This window comes from Vulpes lagopus, chromosome 22 (assembly GCF_018345385.1).
Source record: "Vulpes lagopus strain Blue_001 chromosome 22, ASM1834538v1, whole genome shotgun sequence".
Taxonomy (NCBI): Eukaryota; Metazoa; Chordata; class Mammalia; order Carnivora; family Canidae; genus Vulpes; species Vulpes lagopus.
The window spans coordinates 10595943-10613458 of NC_054845.1; the positions used below are offsets into that span (position 1 = coordinate 10595943).

The 17516-nt window shown below is 32.9% G+C and overlaps 1 protein-coding gene across 7 annotated transcripts in view; it reads right to left on the reverse strand.

Moving 5' to 3' along the window:
• Positions 1–508: 508 nt before the first annotated feature.
• The window catches only part of C2CD6 (C2 calcium dependent domain containing 6), a 107101-nt gene continuing 90093 nt past the window's right edge, over positions 509–17516 (reverse strand). For all 7 annotated transcript variants that reach the window (XM_041737608.1, XM_041737604.1, XM_041737606.1 and 4 more), the window contains 3 exons: positions 8968–9042; positions 4395–7841; positions 509–1512 (listed from right to left, as the gene is read on the reverse strand). In XM_041737608.1, the coding sequence (XP_041593542.1) occupies positions 1165–1512; positions 4395–7841; positions 8968–9042 (3870 nt within the window). In that variant the 3' untranslated portion in view covers positions 509–1164. The remainder of the gene's footprint in view (positions 1513–4394; positions 7842–8967; positions 9043–17516) is intronic.

Consider the following 17516-nt stretch of genomic DNA (forward strand, 5'->3'; position numbering starts at 1 on the left):
AGAGAGACAAATACCATATGATTTCACTCATGTAGAATTTAAAAAACAAATGAACAAAAAAAAAAAAAGACAAAAACCAGACTCTTAAATATAGAGAACAAATGTAACTAGAGGGGAGGTAGGTCGGGGGATGGGTGAAACAGGTGAAGGGGATTAAAGGTACACTTACCTTGATGGACACTTAGTAATGTATAGAATTGTTGAATCACTATATTGTATACCTGAAACTAATATAAAACTGCATGTTAATTATACTTGAACTTAAAAAAAGAGGGGGGGTAAAACCAATTCTCAGAAGTCTCTCTCAAATAATAAATAAAAATAAATCCTATGTTCATCTTGCTAATTTTTATGCAGTTTCTATAGTTTTAAAATTTTATTTATTTATTAATGAGAGACACACACACAGAGAGAGAGGCAGAGACACAGGCAGAGGGAGAAGCAGGCTCCATGCAGGGAACCTGATGTGGGACTCGAACCCAGAACCCCAGGATCACACCCTGGGCATGAAGGCAGGTGCCAAACTGCTGAGCCACCCTGGTGTCCCTGTTTCTACAGTTTAATGTGATTTCCTAAGTTTTATGCTATTAAAGAGGTCCTTTCATAGTTTTCTGAGTAAGTTAGAAGAGTCGGTCCACCATAGGAGGTGCCTCAGGAAATAGTATTAAATCTGTTCTTATATTTATTTATAGTGCAAAAGTTGTAATAGCAGATGATATTAAAATTAGTGGATGTTCCCTAAGCCCAGAAAATTACATACTGTTGCATCTGGAAATATACTTAGAGCCAAAAATAAGTATATTCATAATAAAAGGCTAAACATAAATAACTGCAAATAAAGACCCTGAACACTGGGTAGACAGAAATAATTTAGAGACTAACAAAGATTTGGGAAATCAGAGGACTATCAACCGATAGGATATTGTTATACAGTAAAAAGAGAGAAAAGCTGGAAAATAAAACTTAACAAATATGAACTGAATATGTATTTCTTGGTCTGTTCCCTAAGGTTCATAAACAAAAACACATTTACATCAAAAGTGCTTCTTTTTCATTTTAATTTAAACAAAATGGTTCTAACAAGATGAAATTTGGTTGATTTCTATCACACAAAAGGACAGATCTCCAAACCATTTTGTTAATTGGAGAAATTGACTGTTGGCTTTATATATCGTTCTGAACTTTTAACATTTGGATAATATCACAAATGAGCGAACACTTTTCAATATTCTCTCTTAATCTTTTTTTTTGCCGCATTTTATGGATTTCATAATTTGGGATTGCATCATTGACGTACACTAAACCTGCTGAAACCATTCGAGGACTTGTAAGTTTTCCATTGTAGCTCTCTCGCCGTTTGTTAACCTCTGGAGCAGTATTCGGTCTTGTGAAGTGTTTTAACTGATTATGGCTATCATCTGAGCTTTTTCCTAAAAGCTTTGTTCTTGATTTTGCTTGTTCAGCATGCTTAAATGGGGTCACAGGTATATCCTCAAATCTATCCGAACAATCCTAAGTATTAAAATAAAAATTCAGGTTGGTGAGTTAGTTTTCTTAAAAATACATTCAAATTTCCAAGAACTGAAGTTTGTAATATCAACAGTTAAAGAGAAAAAATAAAGGCAACAAATATTTTATAGGCAGTCCCCAAATTCAGATCCTAAACCCAATGCTTCCTATTAGATCCTATTATAGAAACCATGCTTTTGGGGCAGCCCAGGTGGCTCAGCGCTTTAGCGCCGCCTTCAGCCCAGGGTGTGATCCTGGAAGACTGGGATTGAGTCCCTCCTCAGGCTTCCTGCATGGAGCCCGCTTCTCCCTCTGCCTGTGTCTCTGCCTCTCTCTGTCTCTCATGAATGAATTAAAAAAAAAAAGAAAAAGAAAAAGAAAAAAGAAACCATGCTTAAAAAAAAAAAAGGCCAATGTTTCAAAGGATCTTGTATTTTAGAAGGGATAGAAGATACGAAGCTGGAAACCAGAAAAACTTAGGAGAGCTGTCCTTAGGAATCAGACTCCTAGACCAAGGCAGTTAGCCTATTCTATAATTCTTCTCCAAAATATATTTTCTCCAACCCCAAATATAAATCATGAACTGATACTTTATATAATCCAGAGTTTCATTCTTTAAAAGTTAATAAACATCTTCTTTAATGCACTTTCACGCACACATAGAGATCCTGGCATCCAAGGACATAGTTATACTGTTTAAAGTAATAAAAATTTTTATGTACATTCTGAGTAAAGAAGTAAAACATTTAGGAAAATAACTAGAAAGATATACACCAAAATTAATTTTTTAAAAATTATCATTGGGTTAGGGTGATAGGATTATGGGCTTTGTTTTCCTTTCCTTTTTTAAAAATTTACATAATATGACTCTCTTTTATAATAAACATATAATAACCTACAATTATCCCTAAGAGGGTATGGAGCTATTAGTCATTCTTACGCTAGTATGAACTAGTTTCTCATGCAGTCTGAGCATCTTGTCCCTTAACACTTTGCAGAGATGACCACACCAAAGCAATAAGCTATCCTGATTTAGAGAGAAGGTGAGAATGAATTAATAGAATTGGAGGGTAGAGAGAGGTTGTACAGGACTAAGAATTAGTGCAAGAAAGATTTACAAAAAAGGGGGTATAAAGAGTCTAAAAACAAATTTTACCTACTTTATTTTTGCCTGGGTTTGAAGAAGGCAAGGAAACATTCTTCCTCTTCTCCTCTTATGTATGTGGAACAATTAGGTAAGCCACATTTAAGGGAATTTCTGCTACTTTGGTAATATATAATTCTTGCTTTACAGATGAAATAACTGATTGCTGGAGTACCAGCCGAAGGGCATGGAGACCCACACAACTGGTTACTTTTCTGGATGGTCCTACAATTCAATTTCTGATCTTCTATTTTGACTCCTTTGGGAGATTCTTGGATTTTAGAAAAGAATCAGATGAGCAAGTCTTTCCAATGATCTGAAAAAAAATGCTCTCCTACCACTCAATTTTCTCAACTCCACTGGAGAGGAAAGTTTAGGGACTGCTGGTTTAACAGAGAAAAATAAAGAGAACTCCATCTCTCCTGCCCACTCTTAGGATAAAGTTTCTGAGATCCTATATGATCTCATATTATATGATATAAACACTATTTATTGTTTTGTTTGGAAAAATGATATTAAAGACTCAATTTGTGTAAAGGAACTTCAGAAAGTCTTTCCTTTCCCAAAACTATGAGCCCATCTTCTACTTCCTTGTCATAGTTGATACACACACGTATCCACTAAGTGTATACACACAGTCAATACTAAATCACCAAATTTAATAGGAAAGAGAAATCCAAAGTTAAGAGTATAAGCTGCATTGATAATATTTTCCCTGCTACTAATTTTACTATTTACTAAAGCTAAATTTGCTTTACTATGAAAGCAAATTCAAAGCAACTGTTCTAAGAAAAAAAAAAGCAACTGTTCAAAATTAGACCTATTTTCTCATTCAAAGGATTATGCACATCAAACTATCAATGTAATACTATTTTGGGATTTATGAGTTCTCTCAGTTGTGGGTCATACCTATTTATATACACTAACGGAGAAGAGCAGTAGTCCAGAAAATTAAAGTAAGTCCTTCCATTCCTAGATTTTAACTTTGCTTTAGAATGGTTCGCATAAAGTCTGGCAGCAGGTTTACCTTCCTAATTGTTTTATGTTAATATTATAAATAGGTTTGAATTCCAAGTTTCTTAGCACATGATATACCAGAGGGGCAATGGTAATAGAAGTTAAATTAAAATTTTTTCATCCATAGTCCAGTAGATTATAAATGCATATATATAAATTTGAAAAAAAAATTGCATATCTAATGCTTATCAGAATAACTGGCACATATCTTTGTTTACTGAAACAAATATAACTTAGCAATCTGAGAATTATATATTTATATCTGCATGAAAACAAAATCCGAGCTATGTTTCCATAGTATATACAGTCACTGCCAATAATTGTATCGGTTGTGCCTGCATGGATCCCCTGGCTGAGGGGTGAGTTGTGGCTGAAATCAGTTTTCCATGGACAGAGCAATGTGCTCTTGCTCCAGGGTGTCTCAGTCTACAGTGTCAGCTCAGAAGAAAGGGTGTCTTTTTCTAATTCGTGCTCTAGAGGGAGTGGCCTTTATCTATTTTACACAAAGGCACTAAATGTGTTACCAGTCCCCTGATTTTGTGACTGCGTTTTGAATTGGGTGAGGTGAATTTGAATGTCAGAAGAATTTTTAAAAATTTGACAGTCCGTATATCTTGGGGCAACAAAGGTTACACACATACTTGCATACAGACATATATACCCTAAAGTAGATTTACAAACTTTGCTAAATACAAAATGAGAAGACTTAGAAAAACAGTATTACATGTATAGTTCTTCTTGCAGTCCAGTGAAGCAATGTTCTTGGAACAGATTTCCTTAGAATTCTTGTGGTGGGCAGTGTGGTTGGTAGTATCTTGCTAAATGACTTCTTTTGTTTGTTGACACGGTCTCTTTCTTTTCGGACCTTGGGCTTTAGATTTTCTGTCTTTAATACTTCTGGGAAGAGGGATGGTTTTGAGTTTTTCTGAGCTTCCACAATTTTGTATTTTAAAGACTGTGATTCAGGGAACTTGGCATATTTTTCATCACAAATTCCATTTTCTCTTACAGAAAGAGTATGTATTTTTTTGTATTGTGCAAATGTTACTAAATGTTGTTTTTTATTATTATTATTATTTCCTTTCAATCTCCGAATATACTGGTCTTCTAACTTTGATTTCTCCCCAGCCTCTAAATTGAAATGAGTTAAAGTGCTACTCTGCCTGGAAGGAAAAGTGTATTTGTATACATAGTCTTCATTTTCACTTGGCATTTTGCAATTAGGAATTCTTGGATAAAGTGACAGTACAGCTTCAGGTTTTTCCTGTGCTATCAACTTACACATATTGTGCTCTTTTTTTTCAAGGGGCTTTGTTTTTGGTGTCCTTTCAAAGCAAACATTTGACTGACTTGTTTTTGATTTGCCACTCCAACTATGTGGGTCTTGAATATCTGTTTTAAAATCATAATTTTCTGCTCGAGGAAGCTGGATAAAACCATATTCTTTCCTGTGTTTCTTAAGCACTATATCTGTAAGTCTTTCTGATGACTTATTTAATGGAATCACTTGGGTATTTTTGATGAAAGAAGGTTGTAGTTTAATTAATCTCAGGGTTTTGGCTCCTTCTTTAGGATAGTATCTTTTCTGTTCCTCAATTATTGATGGATTTTCCTTAATATTCTGTAAGGAAAAATATTCCTTTTCTTCCTCTTTGGTCAGTTCCATTTCAGTAAGTCTATCTTTAGGAACTTTTTGTAAAGTCATTTTTTGAATAATTTTTGAATATTTATTTTGCTTTTCTGAATTCTCTTCCATAAGTTGATTTTCATTTCTAAAAGATAAATCTGGCTTTATACATTTTAATGGTTTAGTACTAGAATTGATCAAATTTATATGTTGGTTGATCCCCTCTAATTGTCTTTCTGTGAGTAGTCCTGACTTTGAAAGTTTTTCTATAAAAAGGCTCTGGAGGTGTTTGCTTAAATTGGCTTTTAGATTTAAAAGTTCATTTTCTGTTAAAGCTATAAGATAGTTTTGTAGAGATTTATTTAAAGGATATTTCATCTCTAAGTCAAGTCTTTTCCCAAAACTCCCCCTTGAAATGTCTTGTCTTAACTCATGAAAAGATATGGAGGCACTTTTAGTTCTTAGAGAAGACATGTTTGAGTGGACAGTCTCAGATTCTGTCTCTTTAAATAAACTGCTTTCAGAAAGGTTTTTTAGGAAATAGTTTTGGAGAATCTCATTTAAAAAAGATCTTAGCTTTATTTCCAAATGTTTATCTATGAAATGATGATTAAAATTATTTACAAAAGACATGATTTCTTTTACAGTTTCCGAATATTTTTCCAGAAAAATATTTTGCCCTTTTGGCTCCACTTTCTCATTCATCAAATACAGATTTTGATAGATTTTTGGTAAGTCTTCTTTGGTGATGTGTCCAGATTCTGAAAGTCTTTCTACAAGGTAATGTTGGATATGTTTACTTAGTTCAGATTTTAAGTTTTTTATTTCTGACTCTGAGAGTTCTTCTAGAAATATACGCAGTTTTGGACTCAAAATAGGTTTTCTGTCTAATTTATCTGCTTTATCAAAATTCTCTTCGATTTCTTCAAGGTCTTCTGTATTATTTGGAACAGGATGCTGAATTAGTCTTTCTAATTCTTTTTCTGGTTGTCTTCTATCAAACTGATTATATTTGAAAAAAATATTAAACATAAGTTTTAAGAAGGATTTTAACATTATTACATCTGAATCATTAAGTTTAACCATTAATGAGTTACTTAAATTTTCTAAAGTAGAATTTAGATCATTTTCTTCTCTATCAAACCTCTGACTATTATTTGGCATATCTGTTTTTTTATCTGGTGCTGACTGATATTTTGAATGTTGTAGGGATAAATTTTGACCTTCATCCACATATTCAACTCTATTCAAAGAAGTGGTTTCTTTGGGAAAGATGAGTGTGTTCTGCTCTGAAAGAGGTTCTGTACTGCTTTGGGTTTCCAAATAATCCTCTGTGGAATACTTTGGCTCTTCTCCAGCAAAGACGGTCTCTGAAGCTATCACAGATCTCTTCTGATATTCTTTATCTAATTCTATCACTTTGATTATCCCAGATTCCAAAAGACTATCTATAGGAAATGCTTGTATTATCTGGCTTATAACAGATTTGGCCTGTGGCAATTCTATTTCATCATTGTTTTCCTCATATTGAAGTAGAATATTTGAAGATATACTCTCCCAAGCTGTGGGTAATTGATTCTGCAAATTTACTGATGTCTCACTTAATTCTTTCACTCCCACTTCCAACTCTGAGAAGACAGGTGCAGTGAATATTTGCTTTATAACATAATCATGTGCACTGTCACTTACATCTGGTTTGGAGCTAGACAGTTCAATTTTTGAATGTTTCTTTTTGAAATTATTTTTTATTGGAAAATCAATCTCACCAGCTTCCAAGTGTTTTTCAGAGACAAGTGCCCTTTCTACCACTGGAGAATTTCTTGATCCACCTTCTGAAAGTGAATCTGCAGGAATATCTTTAATTATTTGTCTTAAAAGAGACTTTGAACTTAAAATATCTTTTTCTGAAAGCCAGCTATTTAAATCTTTAACTTTTTCAAATACTTTGTTTTCCAAACTACTTCGTGGCTCATCATAAACACTCGGAAGTGGAGAACTACGACTTTCCTTTCTTGCTTCAGTGTCCACAGAAAACTCTGGTTTAGAAAATAATTTATCTGAAAGGTCTTGCAGATTTTTACTTAAAATTGACTTGAGCATAATTGATTGTTTTAAACCTTCTAGGTGAGAAGTAAGATTTAATGATTTTGAGAAGCGACATGTATTTACATTTCCAGTCATTGATGATTCTCCTTCAAAATTAGGTAGAGATACATTTGGTAGTCTTTCTTTTAACTTTTTCTTAGTGTCTAAAGTCTTTATTGTGATGAAATCGGGATCATGGGCTAACTTTAGCTTAGTCTTTATGTCTAAAGTCTTTGCTGTGGTGATGCCAGGATCATGAGGCCAGGTTTTATTAGTAGGTCTTGCAGTTTTTGAATATGTTGGGTAAGGAGGATCTTGGTCTTCATGCTCTATAACCTCTGCATTTAAAATATTCCTACATTTGTACATATCTTGCTCTTTCCTTTTTCCGACTGACATTTTGTGGTTTATATTCCTTAGAAAAGGATCAAAACCATTCTTAGAGTTGAATTCCTGGAACTGTAATGTTAAAAACAAAAGGTTAGAAAATTCTGTAGTATTTATTTGAATTTATAATAAATTTGCTAGTTAATTTTCTTTGAGCAATCTGTCAAATTATTCATCTACTTACTGTCTACAAAGAGAAAACTAATTATTTTAAAATATTTGAAACTGGAATGAAAATTTTAAGGCAAAATTTTAAAATTCCTAATTCTGATACTATACTATTTTGTATCCGAGAGCTTTTTGCCACCTAGAGTATTTTAAATACTTAAACTGCATTCATAGTTTTTTTTAAAAAAGAACTTAATTTCCAGTGTTAGCTGCACTTACTTAGACAATAGCTAACATCAAGATTTAAGTCCTATCCTAGAAATATTTACCATTTTAATAGCAGTCCAAAAAAACATTTAAATGCAAAGCAAGTAGTAGATCTTCTATTAAAAGTATCACAAATATTTTCTAAAGACTAACTTGGGAGCATAGATCATCTGCTTTTAAGTCTGCAAATTTTAACAATGATGATGAGTTTCACCCACTCCTTAACATGTCACAGTAGAATCTTACTTTTTGATGAATATCACACATGCCTGATAAATGGCTAAAAGAGAGTAGTATAAAAAATTCTGGATTATAGGGAAATTTCAGTGTAATATCCATGGGCAGTTTTGTTGCTCTGGGATCGAACTTGTCTATCACTGAAATAGCTTTTGGGAAAAAGTTTATTCAAATATTTTAAACTTATTCTAATGTTTGTTCATACAACTTCTATATTATCCAGTTGAAAAAAAGCAAAATGTGAAGTAATCAGCTTCTTATTTGTTTTAGTTTATTTCAACTTAGTTGTTCAAACTTCATTGTAATGGATACAATTTATTATAACTGTTCCTCAAATGTTAGTTGATATCCAGATGACAGCATAAGAATTCCCTGGGTTTTTCTGAGAAATACAGATTCCCAGGCTCCACTTCCAGATTGAGATTCATCAGGTCAGAGGTAGGACCTGAGAACAGATATTTTTTAAAAGACAGCCAGGTGTTTATAATGGGTAGTCTGGTTTAGGAACCATTAAATTATATAAAATATTGGAGAAGCCTAGTATTTAAATATAATTGCTATTGGGATAGGATAATTCAGGACTCACCGGATACTTTGGTTTAAATTCTATAAATTCTGGTCTGAAAGATGGTAAAGTGTATTCCACTGGTGAAAAAATCACCTTATAAAAAGAGAAGTTTTAATTTTAGACTGCTTATAATGCAAGGATATTTCCCAAGATAATTTTATTCTTTCAATGTATAAAGACATAAAAAAGCTTAAAACCTAAATATGTTTCTCATAACTACTATAATTTACTTTGTCAATTATCAAAGAAATCTATACATATATAATGCATTTACACATATCATCTTAGCTTCCTTGATACTATAATATTCATCCTACTGAGTTTGTAAAATCAAGACAATGCACAGCAACTTGAAGCAGAAACAAAAGTAGAAAAGAAATAGAATTGTGAGAATTAATATAACTTCATTTTAAAAGGTTATAAAATGGATTAGATAATAACTGGCATTTAGGGGCCTCAGGTGGTTCAGTTGGTTAAGCATCCAATTCTTGATTTTGACTTAGGTTATGATCTCAGGGTCGTGAGATCTAGCCCCGCATGAGGCTCATGTGCTGGGTGTGGAGCCTGCTTAGGATTCTCTCTTCCTTTCCCTCTGCCCCTTCTTACCTTTAAAAAAAAAATGGCATTTGGGATAGAAAGAATTTTTAATGATTCCCTTACCTGTAATTGCTAAATGGGTACTTACACTGCCTAATCTGGAAACACTTGATTCCAGATTAAGGTCTATAGGAACAATTATAAAATCATAGAACCACTGAATTTTTGGAGATGAAAAGTGCTTTAGAGATAATCCAATCCTACTCCTTGTTTCATACAAGAATCTGAACTTGAAGTTTCTTGCCCCAAGTTATCCAGATGATTAGTAGCCTAAATCCTAAGCATCTTAAATTTTCATTGGATACTCCTTCCACTACACAATCAAGACTGCAGTGACTAAAAGTGATTCTTTGGAAGCATCATAATGTGTATTCACCCTGCCAACTCAGCTAGACAAAACTTGACACCATCTCTTTGAGAGTACTTAGTACTACAAACTACTTTCCAATATATTATCTCCTTTAGACAGCAGGAGGTTTATTATATATCAAGTTAATTAAAATAGCAGTTCAATGAATGATGTTTCCATTAGTAACACCTTTAACTGTTCATTAATATTAAGCAGTTAATAACATGACTTTAAATTTTCATCACCTTCCCACTTTTGCAGCTATTTGTCTTAACACATTGACTAAATTATTTCTACAAGTTTCTCAATATTCCCTATAATTTCTCCCCTTCAGACAGATGTGTCTATGAATTCTTGAAATACACCTCAGACTTTTCCACATCTGTTCTTTTGATTGTTTTGTTTTTCTTTGCTTGAATTTCTCCAAATTTCCCTAAAACAGCTTGAACTCCAACATTTGAAATTCCATTATTTTAAACAAATTTAGTAGAAAATTTATAAATTAAATATATATGACAAAGAAGCTGAAGAACAGTAAAAATATATATATTATCTTTTTTTGTAAAAAACACAAAAGATATAAAAACTCTCCCCTAATATAAGCTTAAAAGAATGTGTGAAAGGACATAAAATGCTAACATCTCTAGACAAGAACTTTTATGCCATTTAACTCTGAATTGTTATTTAAAGAATATGAAGTGCTTTATGAATTAAAAAAAAACAGTACATTTACACTAGAGAGAAATACTTTAAGCATTTACCTCAGGAAATCAGAAAATGACAGTAAAACAAACCAATATAGAAGCTTCAAGATGATGGACTAAACATGTGGTTCTATTCTCTCCTACCTCCCAAGGTCCTAGTGAATTAACAGAAAACAATATTTCAAAAAGAAAAATCCCATAGTAATACTGGAAATCAGTAAGATGAGACACCAGGATTTAGAAAGTTGAGGAAATTCAGAAATTATTAAAGTAGATGAGATTGATTGAATAGAAACCCCATCAAGAAAATTAGACCTTGAACGACAGAAATCAGGTGGATCTTAGAAGCAAAAAATTCAAGGACAGCATATCAAAGAGTTTCAGATGATGGTGCAATTATCATTAATTAAAAAGCTGCATTCAGAACAGCTGGATCTTCTCCTTTTCAGCATACCAGAGTATATGCTGCTGGTAGCATTGTCTTTCTCAATCATCTACCCAGAACATCAAAAAACCTGCTTTCTAAAGTAAATGTGCCATCTGCCCAGGTAGAAATCCTATGAGTTTTGAGCCTTGACAGGGAAGCAGAATAGAGCTTGCTGTCGATGACATTTCCACATCAGATAACAAAAAGGGTATAAAAAGAAAGAAAAGGAAGTTCCATCTAGGAGAGAAACTCATGGGTTCTTTGGAAATATTGTTGAGTCCCCAGCCATCCTGTCTAGCCTCTTCCATCCCCATTTACCCTCCAGGGAAGCTTGCCTGTCACACAAAGCATAACTATATAGCCAATATATTCCTTCATTCACAAACATAAAATGAGCCAACAAAGTTTACCAGATATATGAGGAAAATCAATACATGCAATGAAGAATCAATAAGAACAAACAGAATTAACCCCAGAGTAAATAGAGATTATTTCTCAGGAATGTGAGGAGAAGGTGACCCTTGGAAAACATTCCAAATAGTATCTTGAGATATTAAAAAAAAATCTTAAGATTTTCAAAAAAATAGTATCTCAAGATATCAAAAAGATCATGATTTCCTCTTAGCTGTGTAATAATAGGTATCTCAGATTTAACAAATCACAAAAGAGAATTCTGGATTACTAATGCTGTTCCCCTCCCTCTCTCTAAAACGCATAGAACCTTGGCCTTTCTCTATTTTTCCTCATCTCAGTTATTGATTATACCATCTACTGGCTTATAACCTAAATATTTTTTATTTCTTTAATTCTCTTTACCATATATAATCCAGCATTAACTCCTGTGTTTGCTGCCTTCAAAATATATCAAATGTCCAGTTATATCTCCCCATCAACCCCACTACGATTGTAGCACAAGCCACTATGATCTTTTTCCAAACATTAGTCTCCTAACTAGCCTCTTGTTCTGATCATTGACTTCCCACAATATATATTATCTTAGGAACATAATTTTTTTTAGCATTTAGGTAGAAATGTTCCCTGCTTAAAAAAAAAAACAAAAACCTACATTTTCCAGCCTCTGTTCTAACTATGTGACAAGTTTCTGGCCAACTACATATAACTGGAAGTTGTTGGGAGAATCTTCTGAAAGACTAGACTATCTTAAAATAGAAGGATGCCTGGGTGGCTCAGTGATTGAGCGTCTGCCTTTGTCTCAGGTCATGATCCTGGGGTCCCGGGATCAAGTCCCACATTGGACTCCCTGCATGGAGCCTGCTTCTCCCTCTGCCTATGTCTCTGCCTCTCTTTCTCTCTCATGAAAATAAACAAACAAACAAACAAACGGCAGACTCAGCTGACAGGATCTAACTGACCTGCCTGAATTCCAAGTTATGAGACAGAGCTGAACTAGTCAGTCCTTCCTGTATCGACCCAGCAAGATTAAAACATACATACATAATGATTCGCACATAAGGTCTTCCTATGCTTTATCTAGTTCAATCAAGGTAACTGGGAATTGGGCTGCCACTGCTCAAGACCAAGAGTGCTGCTATCCTAGGAAGAAGTAAACAAGAGTAAGAATGCCATGAAATGTCTTATCATTTTGAAGATGGCTTTTTCTTGAGTATTTGCTTAGTTGCCATAAAATTTGATTGTTTTCCAGAGCTCCTATGAAGCTGGCTCAGATAGCTTCTGGATGCTTTTACAATGTTTTTCAGAGGAATAAAAACTTGGAGCTGTTTATTCTACCATTTTGTTTATATCACTTTCCTTGAATATTTATTCAATATGGTGGGGGTCTTCTTGCAATGAATTCTCAGCTTTTGTTTGCTGAAAGGGTATTTTAACTTCTGTTTTGAAAAACAGTATAACTGGTTAAAGAATTCTAGGTTCGTGATGTTTTTCCTTCTATTAAAGATGGCATTACACAGTCCTCTCCCTTGCATAATCTCTAACAAAAAGTCTGTTATATTTCTTCCTCTACAATAAATGTGCCTTCTTCTCCCCTCCCCCTAAGGTTTCCTCTTTACTACTGATTCTCAGCAAAGTGATTATGATATGTCTGAGAATTTTTTTTAGGTCTATTCTCTTTGAGTTCATTGAATTTCTTGTTCTGTGGTTTATAGTTTCATTAAATATGAAAAACTTTTGGCCATAATTTCTTCAAATACATTTTTTAGTTTCGCCTCCCTATAAGTCTCCAATTACATGTATGTCTTACCCCTTGATATTTTCATACAAGTTACTTACTCTCCTTTTTAAAATTTTTTTTCTCATTGTGCTTTATTCTATAACTTCTATCCCTTCAGGTTTACTGATATTTTGCTAGCATCTAATATTACTATTACTTCCTTTTTCATCTCTAAAAATTCCATTTTGTCTATCTATACCTTCCATTTCTTTCCTCATCATGCTCATGTTTATTCTATCATCTTGAATATATGGAATGTATTTGTAATAGTTCTTTAAACATCCTTTTCTGTTAGTTCCATCTTCTCTGTCATTTCTAGGTCTGTTCCTATTAATTGATTTTCCCCTGCATTATGGGTCAAATTTTCTTTTTTGGGTATGTCTATAATTTCTTATTGGATGCTGAGAATGATAAATTTTCTAGATCTTGCTTTTGGTTTCTAGATCTTGCTTTCTTCTTTAATCTAGTATTTTATTAGTACATATTAAGTACTAGTACATATTAAGATACTGAGAAACTTATTGGTGGTGAGGGGGTATTGTCCAAAAGCCTTTAATGTAGGGCTTAGTCTCTCAACAAAGATGGGCCTTCTAGTTGCTGTCACATACACTTTTCTCTCTGGCCTATAGGAAAATGGTTTATTTCTAGCTATTTGAGTTCCCAGAATGTTCTACCCAATACTTTTTTTCAGTGGTTCTTTTTCTTGACTCTACTATTTCACTATTCAGATTAATCCCAAAGACTAAAGGGGACATCCTTCACAGTTATCTGGAGATTTCGTGTTCTACATTTCCTTCCACTCCAGTACTGTACTCCACAAATTTTGCCTCTGTGCACCAAACTTTAATCTCTTCAATTCAGTGAGACCTCCAAGCTCTGTTTTGGTTCTCTCTCCTGGTGCTGCTGTGCAGAAAACTGGTGTGACTTTGTCCTTTTCTTAAGAAATTACAGTCCCATGCTATCATCTTCTCAATGTCTAAAAACTGCTTTTCCATAATTTTGTTTCTGGTTTTCTTATTGATAAAGGAAGAAAGACAAATCACATTCCTCTAAACTCCATCTTTACTAGAAGCAGACATGTGACATTTACTTTTCATGGATCTATTACATACATTATTTAGTTTGGCAGAGATTTATATTCAAATTATAATACTATGTTATTTATAAGTACTAATTATTATAAATTATATTTATATAAATTATATAAAATTTTATTATGAATTATACTTATACTAATTACTTATTTATTATTTATAAATTAATTTTTCTTATATTTTAAAATAGAGCCAATCTATAAACAAAAGCATGGGCGATTTAACTAGAGCAATATAACAATGTATTAGAAACCCTGACAGAGAAATGATAATATATAAGTAACAATGACAACAAAAAGAAAAAGGAAGGGATAGGAAAATGAAACTTTAAAAAAAATCTTTTTCATCTTTCATAGTAGGAAGTTGGTAGATAATGCCTATTGGTTTATATGACAAGAATTTTTAATTTATTTTCTAAATTCAATTTGCTAACATATAGTATAACACTCAGTACTCATCACATCACATGCCAAGAAATATTTTAAACGTATTAATCACAGCGTTACAAATAACCATTAGAAAAATAATGTCTAATAAAACTGAGAAGAAAAGTTATAGAAAAAAGGTTTGAAATATTATAAATGCTCTAAATCATCTTTCAGAGTGACACCAACATATTCTACCTGAAGTTGATTAGTTGATAAAGTTTGAACTACATAATTTAAAACTATAATAAAACTTACAAGAATTACAAGGCAAATTGTTAAAAGCAGTTGTCTTGGGTAAGGGAGACAGATAGTGTAGATGTGGGTGGGGAAGGATGACTTTTTCTTTTTATTTTATACCCTTCTGTGCAGACTGATTTTGGGGGGACTGTGTAGGTATTGTTTTAATTTTAAAAAAAGCTAGGGGTGGTGGTAATGTGGGAAAACATAAAAGCTTAAAACCTACAAAAAACTACAAAGGGCATTATTTTTTTCCCCAAAAGGTATTATTAATAGGCATTGATTAAATAATTTTTATGCAGGCTCACAACGAGAGATAGTAGAATTTAGTTGTTTTGCAGCACAGACTTCAGAGCAGTGTGCCTCTGTTCAAAACCCAGGCTTACCTTGATTATCCTCAGACTAATATCAGTTAGCTAGTCCATGACTTAATTTTACCACATAGAAAATAATTTAAAAATATTTCACAGGATTGCTATGGGGATTAAATGAGTTCATATATAGGAACTTGCAATAAAAGTATTGGGTATTATAATAAAAAATAATGAAATCTTGCCATTTGACAACATGAATGGACTTATAGGGTATCATGTTAAGTAAAATGAGTCAGAAAAAGACAATACATATGATTTCACTTATATGTGGAATTAAAAAACAAAACATAACAAAACAAAAAAACCCAACCAAATAAAAAAAGAAAACCAGACGCTTAAATACAGAAAACTGGTAGCTGCCAGAAGGGAGGCAGATGGGGGGATGGGCAAAATAGATAAGGGAGACTAAGAGGTATACATTTCCAGTTGTAAAATAGTCATTGGGAGTCATGAGATATAGATTCCCATGCTGAGGATGAAGTATGAGAAATAGAGCTAAAGGTATGACAGTGGCATTATGTGGTGATAGATGGTGGTGACACCCATAATGTGCACTGAATAATGTATAGAATTGTTGAATCAATATGTTGTACATCTGAAATTTATATAACATTGTATGTTTATACTTTAATTATAAAAAAACTATTGTCAAAAAAAAAAAACTATTGCCTATTATTAAAATAAAAACATTACAGCCACTTAAAGTGATGTAATTGATATATAGGTTGTATAAGCAATGAACTACCAGATGAAAAATTAAGGTACAGATGCCTAGTTAATCTTAATAAGCAGTCTAGGAAAGCACCAGTAGCATATAGGAAAATATCTGTAAAACTGACTCAAGTGGAATGAAAAAACTTCAATGGATAATATTTTTTTAAAAAAATTAATTAAAATACATGATTATTCATTTGCCAAAAATCCACTGATCTCTACTTCGCAAAGAATGAACGTTAACGTATGTAAATTCAAAACAATAAAAAACAGAATGTTGGTAGTCAAGAAGTAATGCAGACATTGACAAATAAATCCAACTGTATTACAAATGTAAAATATATAACCTCACTGAAAGGGGTAAGAGAAAAAAGGAACTAACCTTAGTAACTTTGGAAAATAATGTTTTGACTGGAAATTGTAATAAAGACAAAGTAAACTGTACATAAACACTGTGTGCTAGTAGGTAAATTTGTTCTTCATGGGTATGGATGGTATAATTTAGGAATTCTGACACTACTTTGCACTTATATTGGGATGGAATAAATAAGTAAATAAATAGTGGATGATGACAGCCAAGTTTCTCACTGTGGGAAAGAGAAGTTACATTGGACAAAAGCAAGAAAAGAGGGTTAATAAACTCTGGAACAAATTCAGAGATACTAATATAAACTTATAATTAGCAAAACATATAAAGAGACAGATATATATACAGAAACAGGTATAGACATATGTATATACATGGGTTTGTATACACACATATATTATTTAACTGTCTGCTGCCTAGACACAATAGCAACACACACACCCAGTTCCCAGACCCTGGTTTCAAAATATCATTCTCCAATATAAATAACCAAGGCTCCTGGTAGAAAAAACTGACTCTAGGATTTGGGTAAGAAAATTACAAGATAAGCCTGGAATATCTAACAGTACAGAAAGTAGGAAAGTGCTCAAAAAACAAAAGGATGGAGGCATGTTAAAGAAACAAAGGGTATACTGAAAGAGTTCCTAATGGCCAAAGCTGTAAAATTCTACACACAAAAATAAATAATATCATCTTGGATTATAACCAAAAATATTAAAAAAAAAACTTATTTAGAAATAAAATACTTCATTAAGAAAAAAGAAAGAAATTGGCTAATATAATGAGGAGATCTAGTTCCAGGGCCTCAATATGACCAAATCACTATCTCTTCATATCTTTCTTCCTCTGTATTGGTTTTCTTATTCATTCCCTCTTATACCACTGCAAGCTCTTGATATAAAAGAATAAAGCTTTCTCTTAATATTCTTAAATTATATCATTATCCTTGTAGCCACAAAGACAGTGTTAAGTTTGCCAACTACACCAAAGATTAGAGTTGGGGCAGGGAAGATATCTTCAGGAAGGGATACTGATAAACAAAAACATGTTAACTATATGGGCAATAAATATGTACAGGCATGCTT